General features: G+C 50.5%; 1 protein-coding gene across 1 annotated transcript in view; it reads left to right on the forward strand.

Moving 5' to 3' along the window:
• The first annotated feature begins 1,052 nt into the window (after nt 1-1,052).
• Nucleotides 1,053-12,186, forward strand: part of PTH1R (parathyroid hormone 1 receptor) — a 106,363-nt gene continuing 95,229 nt past the window's right edge. Inside the window, exon 1 of the mRNA XM_064162937.1 lies at nt 1,053-1,216. Coding sequence (XP_064019007.1) covers nt 1,142-1,216 — 75 coding nt within the window. The 5' untranslated portion in view covers nt 1,053-1,141. The remainder of the gene's footprint in view (nt 1,217-12,186) is intronic.

Here is a 12,186-nt window from a genome sequence, read left to right on the forward strand (position 1 = left end):
TTTGAGCTAGGGATTTTTCTATTGATTAATAAATTAATTAATTGGGTTGAGTTAGGGGGTTTTTTTATTAATTAATTAATTATTGGGTTTGAGTTAGGGATTTTTTTTTTTTAAATTAATTAATTTAATTATCGGTTTGGACTTAGGGACTTTTTTCTTTTTACGAATCGATTAACTGAATTCCTGGGTTTGGATTAAGGATTGTTCATTAATTCATTGAATGAATGATGGGGTTTGGGTTAGGGATTTTTTTTTTCCTTTTCCATGAGTTAACGAAACGAATTAACTGAGTTTGGGGTTAGTTCTGTTAATTAATTCATTTCATGAAGGCAGGGAGTTTGGTGGTTGCTTTCTTTTTGTCCCCTCGCAGCCTAAAATCCGCTCTGAAACCTAACAGATAAAAACGCCTGGCTCTAAAAATAAAGCAGCGGTTAAAAGCCTCCCCCACCCTCTCCAATCTCCCAACCCCTTCCACCCCTCCCTCCCTCCTCTCCCTCCTTCCTTCCCTCTCTCTCTCTCTCTCTCTCTCTCTCTCTTCTCTTCCCCTCTCTGAGCCCTTTGCGTTTTGACAAAGAACTGATTTGAACTTCCCACTGCCTCGGAAAAAGAAAAGAGAAGCCGAGAAGAAGGAGGAGAAGCAGCAGCAGTTCGTGGGGGGGGGGTGGGGGGGACCATATGGATGCGATTTTGCCCTGCTCCGAGACAGATGCCCATGGAAAACAAACAGCACCGAGGGCTGCGGCGCCGCGAAAGGGAGCGGAGTGACTCCCGCTTCGCACGGGGCTCTGCCGGGTCGCGCCGGAGGAGCTGCTCGCATCATCTCCAGCCATGAGAAGAAGAAGCAGCCAGAGAGAGGCTCCGCTCCTCGTCATGTGCTTCTCCGGCTAAAACTGGGGAAACAAACAAACAATCAAACAAATTCTGGGAAAAGAAGGGGAAAAAAAAGGAAGAAGAAGAAGAAAAAAAAAAAAGGAGGGGGGTGGGGGGGGGGGGTGGGGAGGGTGGGGGGGGGGGGGGGGGGGGGTGGGGGGGGGGGGGGTGGGGGGGAAAGAGAAATCATCTGCAAGCCGGCGAGCTGGAAAGATCTCTCGTCTTCCTACTTCCCTGAAGGAGCTTGGATGCTGGAAGAAGCCTCTTGGATATGGGATCATATCTGGTTTATCACAGCCTGGGTTTGATCCTCTGCTGCTCCGTCTTGAGTTCAGTCTACGCTTTGGTGAGTTTTTTTTTCCTTCCCTTCCTTCCCTCCCCCCCCCCCCCCCCCCCCAGCCTCCCCACCTCTCCTTCCACTTTTTTTTTCCCTTCTGTCTTCTTGGATGATGTTTCCTTGATGAGTAATTTACCGTCTCGAGAATTTAGCAAGCGAAAGGTTGAGATTTAGAGCTTCGGCTCTGGGGTTTTGAGTTTGGGTGGTTTTTTTGCTTTAAACGTGGAAGTTTTGCTGGCTTTGGTTTGGGATGGGTGTTTTTTTTTTACCTTGGTTGAGGGGGGAATATGTTTGAGGGAAGTTGTCGCTGCTTCTTTTTTTTCCCCCCCCCCCTCTTGGTTTATTTCGCCGGCAGTGCAGTTTGGGTCTCCGGGTTGCTGCAGTAGATGAAATTAAAATGTCTCTGCTTTCCCTCTCCCCCCCTCCTCCTCCAAAGAGTTTTCCAAGCCCTTCTAAAATCAGATAGGAGAGAGGAGTGAAGTTTGACAGGGAAAGGTATCACAGAGACCATTTCAGAGGCATCTCTAAGAAAAGAGCAACTTTTCGCCCTTTTTTGTTTCCTTTCAATTTCCAACGCCACCACCTCCCCCCTCCCCACCCCAAACACCCTAAATTGCAGATTTCCTTGTCGGTTAATCTGCAAATCTGCCTAATCTCAGCCCCCCCAAAAAAAAACCAAACCCAGACTGCTTTCCTCTGTGGGATTCAAACCGGAGAGGAGCTTGGAGCGCAGGGTTTGGAGTGCAGGGTTTGCAGACAGTTTACACTCAGCAGAGTGAAAAGTAGTATTAACCCTTCACTCTCTGGCCCTGTTTTCACCTGTTGCTGCCACACACCGAGGCGAAATATCTTTCCAGACCTAGAGAAAAGGGCTAAAATCTGGTCCAAACTGCTTTGGTGGTGATGATGGAGACTAGGCAGGGAAATTCAGACCCCTCTCTGCAGCCCCAGGCGCTCTCCGTAGCCCTCCTGCAGAAGCGAAGGGAAATGTCATGCAGAATCAGCCAGCAGAGGTTAGCCGCTGCCGGGTGTGCTGCTTTGCCATGGGCTTTGTTTGCCTTCTCCAGCCCTGCCGTCGCCGCTGCTGCTGTAATTTCCCAGCCCCTTCTGGGGTAGGAAGGGGCACCACCACCTAAAGCGGTGTCTGCTTTCCGTGAGGGATGGAGATGTGTTTGAAAGAGAGTTTGAAAGGTCAAGGCTCACCCTGATTCTGGCTCTAGTTAGGTCCTTCTTGATCCTTCAACACCCTGGGCCCTGTCTCCTGGGTTTAGCAGGCACCACTTAGGACTCTGTGCAGGGCTGGTAGGGTGAACATTTCCCCTGCACGTCCAGCATCATGCTGGAGGGAAACATCACTAAGTGAGGAGAAGCAATCGTCGTTGCAGTCCCTCCCCATCTTGCTCTATCTCCAAGCAACCTTTCAAAACCCCAAAATAAGAAACCAAGGAGGACTACTTGAAGAGGGTTTAGTGATGATTGAGGTTTCTCCCCCGTTCTGGGGCTGGATTATCATCTCCATGACCATGTTTGACTTTGGGGGTCGTATCCTGACAGGGTAGGTCCTGTAGCACCTGCTGCCCTGCCGCTTCCACAGCCCCGCTGCTGCTGTTGAAGTCAGCACCATAAGTCCTGATAGCTTTGGTGTCTCTGATGGTGCTGGTGAAAATCAGGGTCATGAAACAGCCAGACTGGAGCTCCACACAATTCAGGAGCAAGAAAAGACAGGTGAGGCTGCAGAATGCATCTCCAAGTCCCATTCCCAGCTTATTCCCCTCTCCCGGTGCATCCCAGTACTTCCAGAAGGTGCAGAGGACCAGCCAGGGAACCAAGTGTTAGCTACCTCATGTTCTCAGGAGGTTCTTGCTTTTTGATGCCCCCATCACAACAGACACTTTCAGATCCCAGCTAATCTGCTCCACAGCAGCAGGGAACTCATGGCTGGAGCAGCTGTAACCAGCTCAGGGTGAGATGGAACTAGGCATAAATCAGGAAGAGCTCTGCCAGGGACAAGAAAACAGGGGAATTAGGTGGGAAGAGCTAGATGAAGGATGTACAAGAGCCCTTCTGCTGCTGTCTGATCCCCTCCTGTACTGATTTAGAGTCATGCTGCTAGAAACCCTCTCGGGTTTAATTAGGCTCAAGCTGAAGTGAACGTTTCAGACTCTCCCCTCTCTTTCCAAATCCATCCACCATCACCAGCTGAAGGAGTCGCCAGAAGGTTTCCAAAGTAGTTCTGACAGTTCAGAGATGTTGCATGTCCCTTCTGACATCCCTTCAGGCAGAATAAGGCCATCCTCACGTCATCAAACCGGGAGTCTTGCAAGGCAGAGAAGGACTTCTCTCCTGAACTAGGGTAGGGTGTGCCTGCCTGTGGCAGGAGGGGTTGGAACTAGATGATCCTTGTGGTCCTTTCCAACCCTGCCTGATTCTCTGATCCCATGATTCTATGACTTGCAAGGTGCCCAGAGCTTGGTTTCCTTTTGCTGTTGCTTCTTTCTCAAACCAACTCGATTTTGGAAGCAGGGCATGGTGTTGGCTGCAGGTCTCAGCAGGGTGATGTCTTGGCAGCTAGGGCTGTAAGAAGGGTTACCTACAGAGACCCTTGGTATTCAGCGGTGGGTCCGAGTGTGTTTCACGTGTTGGCACCACTAGAAGTCGCCAAGTGGCTTCCCCCTAGAAGCAACAAGCAAAAAACAAGCCAGAGCCACCCACAAAAACAACTCAATGCCAGTAGCTGCAGGATGGGCTTGGAAGGACTTAATTTAGGAGCTGGGCTCTGCGGCGCATTTGGGCTAAGCTAAAAGTGGCACCTGACCTTCTACTCCCCCAGCAGAGCAAAGCAAAGCTCCGTTTGTGTGGTTTGAGTCAGGAGGATTCCTGCAGACTGGGGCAGCCAGAGCTCCAGGGCACAGTTGGTCTGTCTGAGACTGGGAGACTTCACTCTTGAGAGCTCTGAGCTTCCATGTGGGGCTCTGCGCAGCTCGGCGGCTGAGCGCTGGCGATGCCGAGATGGCTCAGAGCATCTTCTTCACACACAGGGTTCACAGGCAGTCAGGGACAGGTTGCCCAGGGTGAGTGGTGGAGTCACCATCCTTGGAAGGATTTGAAAGCTGCTGAGGACGTTGTTTAGTGGTAGCAGCTTAGCAGTGGTAGTGGGGTGCGAGCTCTGGACGAGCGGTTGGACTTGATGATCTCCAAGGTCACTTCCAACCTCAATGGTTCTAGGATGCTGTGATCCCTCCTAAATCTGAAGCAGTTGATTCTGTTATCCTTTTTGTCAGCCAGCAAAGATGAGAGCAAAGGCATTTTCTTTTTAAGCAAAAGTGCTGAAGTAGGGATGGGAAATAGGTTCTTTGCCTGCCTGTGCTATTGGTAGATCATGGGGCAGAAGGCTGGAAGCTCTCTGGGCTGTGTGTCCTTGCATTAAGTATCACAGTATCATCAGGGTTGGAAGAGACCTCACAGATCATCAAGTCCAACCCTTTACCACAGAGCTCAAGGCCAGACCATGGCACCAAGTGCCACGTCCAACCTTGCCTTGAACAGCTCCAGGGACGGCGACTCCACCACCTCCCCAGGCAGCCCATTCCAGTGTCCAATGACTCTCTCAGTGAAGAACTTTCTCCTCACAAGGTGAGAACATTCAGCAGAGAGAAAAGTGCTGGAGGAGCGAGTCCCCTTCTGAGTTGAAAGTGTCCATGCAGAGATCCTGGTCCCACCACGAGCCACACCAAATCCATAGGCAGATCAGCAATCCCTGCTCTGAGTTTTTGAGGGGCATTTGAGAGAAGCAGGTGGCGGTCTCTGGTGTGGGGTGAAGTATTTGGTGAAGCTCTGCTTTCCTCCAGCTCCTCAGGAATAGCAGAGAGCTTCTTTCCCACCACCCCCCCCCCCTGCAGCATTTCCCTGGGAATATCATGATTGAACAGTGAGAGGAATTTTTGCTTGTTGATTGAGCACTTTGTGCCTGAAATCTGGCAGGGTGAGGGGGAAAATGTAAGTTCTTTCCACTATTTAGTCCAAAGGCCAAGGAAACAAAATTGACCTAAGCCAGATAACCCTGCAAACATGGGCTTGAGAAGAAGATGTGTGCAAAAGGAGATTGAAAAGTAGGATCTGGCATCAGCAGAGCACAGGGGAAGTTAAGATGTAGGCACTATGATTTCATCTGGACAAAATAAGGAGCTCCTTGCAGAAAAACCTCCCCATATCCCACTCCCAGCCAAAAGCTCCATGGTTTGCTCTGCTGATTCCTTTGGGTTTTACTTTGCTTCCTTCTCTTGGAAGTCTTAGGCTGGTAGCCTCCCCCACAGTTTGTCTCCCATTGGAGGAAATATTCTGAATTATAACAATAATAATGAAAGAAGGAGAAGGGGAAGGGGAAAGGGAAGCAAAAGGAGAGGGGGAAGGGGAAGGGAGAGGGGGAAGGAGGAGAGGGGGAAAGAGAAGGAGAGGGAAAAGGAGAAGGAGAAAAGAAAGGGGGAAGGGAGTAAAGGGGGGGGGAAATGGGCAAAAGGATAAAAGGTGGAGAAAGAGGAGAAAAGGGAAAGGAAAAGGAAGAGAAAGAAGAAAGCTCCAGCCTTCTGCAGGGCTTTGGATTAGAATAGCTCCAGTTTGGAGGGATTAACTACTGTTGGCTGAGCTCAGCACGATGCAGGGAAGGTCTATGTGGGGGAGCAAAAGGGACCCCCCACTTTGTGTAGAAGGTCTTGTGCTTCAGCAGTGCTTGGTGCCTTGCAGGAGGTATTGAACATATGGAGCATGTATTTTGGCAGCAGAAGGGGCTTGATCCCTTTCTGTTTGCTGCAGCTTATGTTTCCCCAACCAATGATCCTCCCCATTCAGGCTGCTTGAGCAATGCTGAAGCTTCCCCTCCAGTCTTGCAGAGAGGATGTAGTCCCCACAGAGATATTCTAGGGGTATCATTAAGGAATTTTGAGGCTTTCCTTGCTGATCCAAAGTAGAGACAAGCTGGACTTGACCCCCTGCAGAAAAAGTCCCAGTTCCTATTCACCCCAGCACTGGTGTGAGTCTCTGATAAGAAGGGGTGGTATAAATCAGAAAGCTGGCAGGCAACAGAGTGGTGCTTAGATCACCATGCAGACAAGACATGGGTTCTCAAGTAGCAAAGCAGCTGGATTAAGGAGCTGCCAGCTGGAATCATAGAATCAACCAGGTTGGAAGAGACCTCCAAGATCATCCAGTCTGACCTAGCACTCAGCCCTAGACCATGGCACTAAGTGCCTCAGACAGGCTTTGCCTGAACGTCTCCAGGGACAGCGACTCCACCACCTCTCTGGGCAGCCCATTCCAATGCCAATCACTCTCTCTGTGAAGAACTTCCTCCTAACATCCAGCCTAGACCTCCTCTGGCAAAGCTTGAGACTGTGTTTCACTCTTCGGCTTGTTCCTTTTCCCTCTGCTCAGACCCCAATCTCTACAGGCCAGGAAAGGATATGAAGCTGAATGATTTCTAACTGGAAGGGAATGCTCATCATGTTCTGCTTCAGGAGACAACCCCTCCTGAAAAGAACCTTAATAATAACCCGATCCTATATAGAGATCCTGCAAATCCCAACAAGCTGCCTAAACTTCATTCAATCAGGACAGGCTCCAAGAGCAGGGAAACAATGTCTGAAATGTTCTTTCCCCTGCACACTCTTGGGAGCCTGCCTGTCCCTGCCCCATCAGATGCTGGGTTTGTTATTGTACTGGAGGATTAGCAGATATCCTGGGACTATAAAACACTCCACCGCCAAACAGAAAGCAAACAAGCCTCCCCCGCCAGGGTGATGCATGGGCTGGGATTTCATCCTGCCTAAGCCAAAGAAAATTCCAGCTGCCCAGTGCCAAGTCTGACCCCAGTGGGCTGGGTTTTGCTGGGAGATCCTGGGATCAGGAAGGGGGAAAGCCTCAGGAGCGCTTGAGGCTATGGTCCAGTGATGAAGGATGTTGGGCTGGAGGTTGGACTGGCTGATCCTGGTGGTGCTTTCCAGCCATAGTGATCCAGAGTGATGAGATGTTGTGCTGAGGGATCTGGTTTAGTCAAGGACTTGTCAGTGTGAAACTAATGATTGGACTGGAGGAGCCTGAAGGGCTTTCCCAATCTGAGATATTCTGTGATTGTGTGAATTTCTGTGATCCACTGCAGCTTGTGGCTGGCAAGGTCCTGACAAGAGATCCCCTGCACAGAACCAGAGCAACTACCTGAGGGGAGGTTGTGGCCAGGAGGAGGTTGCTCTCTTCTCTCAGGTGGCCAGCACCAGAACAAGATGACACAGCCTCAGGCTGTGCCAGGGGAGATTTAGGCTGGAGGTGAGGAGAAAGTTCTTCACTGAGAGAGTCATTGGACACTGGAATGGGCTGCCCGGGGAGGTGGTGGAGTCGCTGTCCCTGGAGCTGTTCAAGGCAGGATTGGATGTGGCACTTGGTGCCATGGTCTAGCCTTGAGCTCTGTGGTAAAGGGTTGGACTTGATGATCTGTGAGGTCTCTTCCAACCTTGGTGATACTGTGATACTGTGATAAAGATAGATGATCCTTGAGGTCCCTTCCAACCTAAACCAAAGATGAATATCTCTAACTAAAGGACTTGTCAGTGTGAAACTGATGACTGGACTTGAAGGGCTTTGCCAGTCTAAGATATTCTGTGAAAAGCACAGAATCAGAGAGTCATAAAAGCACAGAGTCACAGACTCACAGAACCACAGAGTAATAGAAGCATAAAGTCATAGACAGGTTTGAGTTGGAAGAGACCTCTGGAGATCATCCAGTCCAACCCCAACACTAAAGCAGGAGCACCCACAGCAGCTTGCCCAGCATCACAATGCCTTGGCAGGGGGAAGGAGCTGGAATCTCTCCACACAATGAGGCTCCACAACCTCTCTGGACAGCCTGGGACAGAGCTTCAGCATCTTCACAACAAAAAGTTTCCTTCTGTTCAGATGGAATCTCCTGGGTTCAAGTTTGTGCCTATTGCCTCTTGTCCTGTCCCTGGGCACCACTGACAAGAGTCTGGCCCCAGCCCCTTGTGCTCCATGGTCCCTTTAGCTCTTGCTGAGCATTGAGGACATCCCTTTTGAGTCTGCTCTTCTCCAGGCTCAACAGCCCCAGGGCTCTCAGTCTTTCCTCCTCACAGAGATGCCCCAGGCCCTTCAGCAGCTTCCCAGGCATCACTGAGCTCTCCCAGTATTCCCTTGTCTCTCTTGAGGAGCCCAGCGTGAGGAAGAGGAAAAGCAATGCAGCAACTGTGTGCACAACAGGGGGCAAGGCTGGAGGAAATGAAATCTGAGGTGTGCCTCTCAGATCCAGGCAGTTGTTGTTTGCTTTCTGGCCTCCTAGAAATAGCCCCAGAGCAGTGCTTTGTGGTAAGTGGGATTATTCTGGCCTGGGTGGTGTGTCTGTGAGGACTAGCCCCTAGCCCAAACCCAGACAGCTCAAGCAGAGACAGCTGCTTGGCTCTGCCCCTGGTCCCTCTGCCAACTGTTGCTGCTTGCCTGGCAGAAGAGCCCAACCCCACCTGGCTACAGCCTCCCTTCAGGTAGTTGCAGACAGCAATGAGCTCTGCCCTGAGCCTCCTCTTCTGCAGGCTGCACACCCCCAGCTCCCTCAGCCTCTCCTCACAGGGCTCTGCTCCAGGCCCTTCCCCAGCCTTGCTGCCCTTCTCCGGACACCTTCCAGCATCTCAACATCTCTCTTGAATGGAGTAGCCCAGCACCTGGGAACTGGTCCTTGCTGCCATTCTCATCCCACTTCTCTGGTAGAGGGTGATGATGTCCAGCACGGATGTAGGTACTCACTAGACTCTGCAGCTTGCCAGCCCCACAGTTCTCACTGGGTTCATCTCAAGCTTTCAGGGTCTGATCGTGGACAATTTGCTTTCCCTCTCTGCATTCACTTGGCTGTTGTGATACCCCCTGGCTACCTCAACCCACATCACCTCAAACCTCAGCTGCCCTTGCAAGAGCTGCTCTGTTAAAGCTGATCTTTGTGTGGCTCCTTTCACAACGTGGCAGTAGTTACCCCTGGGGCTGAAATTTCACCTGCCGAGTCAGACAGGGATTTGCTGTCATGAGGAGCAAACACCCAAACTCCTGCTTGATGTCCCTGGCTTAGCATTAATCCCTTTATTTCCACAGAGACCAGGGTGACCCTGGCCAGGGATTAGAGGGGCTCTGTGTTTTAGGGTTTTCCTTTCCCTTCAGAGGCTCAGCTTAGTCTCAAACCCTATTTTCTGGCAAAGGAAATGTTTTGCACTGATGGCATCCTCTTAACAGATCATACTTTAATCCTCCTGTAACACAGATCCCTCTGAGAACATTCAGGTGGTGGTTGAAATCTTCCTTTTTCCTTGGACTTCTTTATCCATTTTTCCTTGGACTTCTTTATCCATTTTTCCTTGGACTTCTTTATCCACTTTCCCTCCCACACCTCCAGCATTCCTAGAGCAAAGAATTTCAGCAGCCCAGGGAACATGCTCCTGTCTCCTTTCTTCTCTCTTGACCATGTGCACCCTTCCATGAGCTGACACAAGTCACTGAGCTTGCAAGAAACTAAGATAGAAAAATAGAACATAAATGCAGCAGAAGTTTTGTAGCTGGCTCAGTGATTGACATCTGCTCAGCAGAGGATTGGATGAATCCCTGAGACATACGAGGGAGAGATTGGCTCACAGAGGTGGAAACAAGAAGGGATGAGTGAACAGTGATGTGTGGAGGTTTGTCCTAACACTGTGCTTGTGCACAGTGTGTGCTGTGAGGTTGGCATAAAGCCCTTCTTCTTCTCTGCCACTCAGGCCACTTAGTGCCATGGTCTGGTTGACTGGATAGGGCTGGGTGCTAGGTTGGACTGGATGAGCTTGGAGGTCTCTTCCAACCTGCTTGATTCTATGATTCACTCCCCTGAAAGGAGGATGGAGCCAGGTGGGAGTTGGTCTCTTCTCCTAAGGAGCAAGTGACAGGAGAAGAGGAAATGGCCCCAAGGGGGGTTTAAGTTGGACATGAGGAACAATTTCTTCTCCTTGAGGGTTGTCAAGGTCTGGTCCAGGCTACCCAGGACAGTGGTGGAGTCCCCATCCCTGGAGGGGTATCAAAGACATGATGCTGTGATCAGAGATATGGTGCTGAGGGCCACAACTTAGTGGTGACTTGGCAGTGCTGAGTTAACGACTGGACACAATAAGATTAAAAGTCTCTCCCAACCAAAATGATTCTATAAATCCTCTGTTTGTCAGCCCTGCTCTACCTCCCAGTCCTTGGCAATAAATACACCTACAGCAAGGTAAGCCACTTTGCTCAGTGTAGGCTCCATCCTACCTCTGAATCTCCTCTGCATCAGCCCTATCATCTGATCACTAAGCACTCCTTGGCAGAGTTTTCCTGTGAGCAGATGAGTAGTGCCAAGTGGTGGTGCAGAACAGCACAGGTCATGAGTATTGGACAAAAAAGCACTCTCAGTTCTGGGGGGAAGCAATGAGTTTAGGTTTGTAGACAGGAGATGTTCTCTGCCACTTCAAGGCCAGAGGACAGGAGCCAGTCCTTCTGTTTACCAATACAGACATAAACAGGGACTCCCAAGATCCAGAATTGTCCTGGTCAAGCTGAGACACATCCCAGTTGATATCTACTTATCTGCTTTCTGCTCTGTTGCTCACATTCAGTGGTCAAGCCAAACCTCTCACCCTATGGCCATGGTGATGAAGGTGCTGACCCAGGCAGGACAAGGCAACACAGTTGTCCTTCCCCAGCCCATCTCTCTGACCCTACCAAAGAGATGAGTGGTGAGACACTGGAAAAAGTTGCCCAGAGAGGTTTTGGATGACCCCTCCCTGCATGTGTTCAAGGCCAAGTTGGATGAACCCTTGAACAACCTGGGCTAGGGGAAGCTGTCCCTACTCACGACAAGGGGGGGGTTGAAAATGGATGATCTTCAAGGCCCCTTCAACCCAAACCATTCCATGATTCAGTGCTGCCTCTATGAACATGCAGAATAAATGATCCTTCCAAGTCCAGAACTCTTTGGTGTGTTTGAGCCTTTCCACCACAACAACTGCAAGTCTCAAGCATCTGTCAGATAAGAGCAGCTCACCAGAAGGAAACTCAGCCTCTCAGAAAAGACCTCCTCCCAGCTGGGTGTCTGGGGCAAGGGCTGAAGGCAGGAGCTGCTGTGTCAGCACACAAGGCAAGTTGGTTATCTCGTTTTTCACATGGCTGCCCTGGTGCTGATCAGGGCTGCTCGATGTTATCTCTACTTTAGTCTCCCTTCCCCTCTCTCCAAGTGTTTATCTGCATGGTCTTGCCACACTGAGAGCGAGGAGCAGCCTCAGAGGAGCTGGTTTGAATGTCACTGGGTGTCCTTAGGAAAGCTTCTTGTCACTGAACTTTGGCTTGGGACCTCCATTGCTCTGTATCTGACCAGAAAAGTGAGTGCTGGGCAAAAATAAATCTACCTTGTGATCACCACGGGTCAAGGGATGAGGCAATTGGTGAGGAGCAGCAGATAGGTGGTAGAGAACTGCCACCTCCTGGGCACGTAGCAGAGGATAAATGATTAATTCACTGAGACCCAGAGGGACTTTGAGGGCCACTGTCAACGTTTAGGACTTAGATTCATAGTATCATGGAGTGCTTTATGTTGGAAGGGACCTTTGAAGGTCATCCAGTCCAACTCCCCTGCAGTCAGCAGGGACAGCTGCAACTAGAGGAGGTTGCTCAGAGCCCCAAACAACCTGACCTGCAATGGTGGCAGGGATGGGACATCTGCCATCTCTCTGGATGACCTGTAAATCCCTTGTTTCTAGCAAGTCATAGAATCACAGAATGGTTTAGGTTGGAAGGGACCTCAAGGATCATCCAACTCCAATCCCCTGCCATAGGCAGGGACACCTCCCACTAGAACAGGTCGCTCAAGGTCTCACCCAACCTGGCCTTGAACACCTCCAGGGAGGTGGTGGAGCACAGAAGCACCCAATGTGATCACATTG

Source organism: Pogoniulus pusillus, chromosome 23 (assembly GCF_015220805.1).
Source record: "Pogoniulus pusillus isolate bPogPus1 chromosome 23, bPogPus1.pri, whole genome shotgun sequence".
NCBI classification, from domain to species: Eukaryota; Metazoa; Chordata; class Aves; order Piciformes; family Lybiidae; genus Pogoniulus; species Pogoniulus pusillus.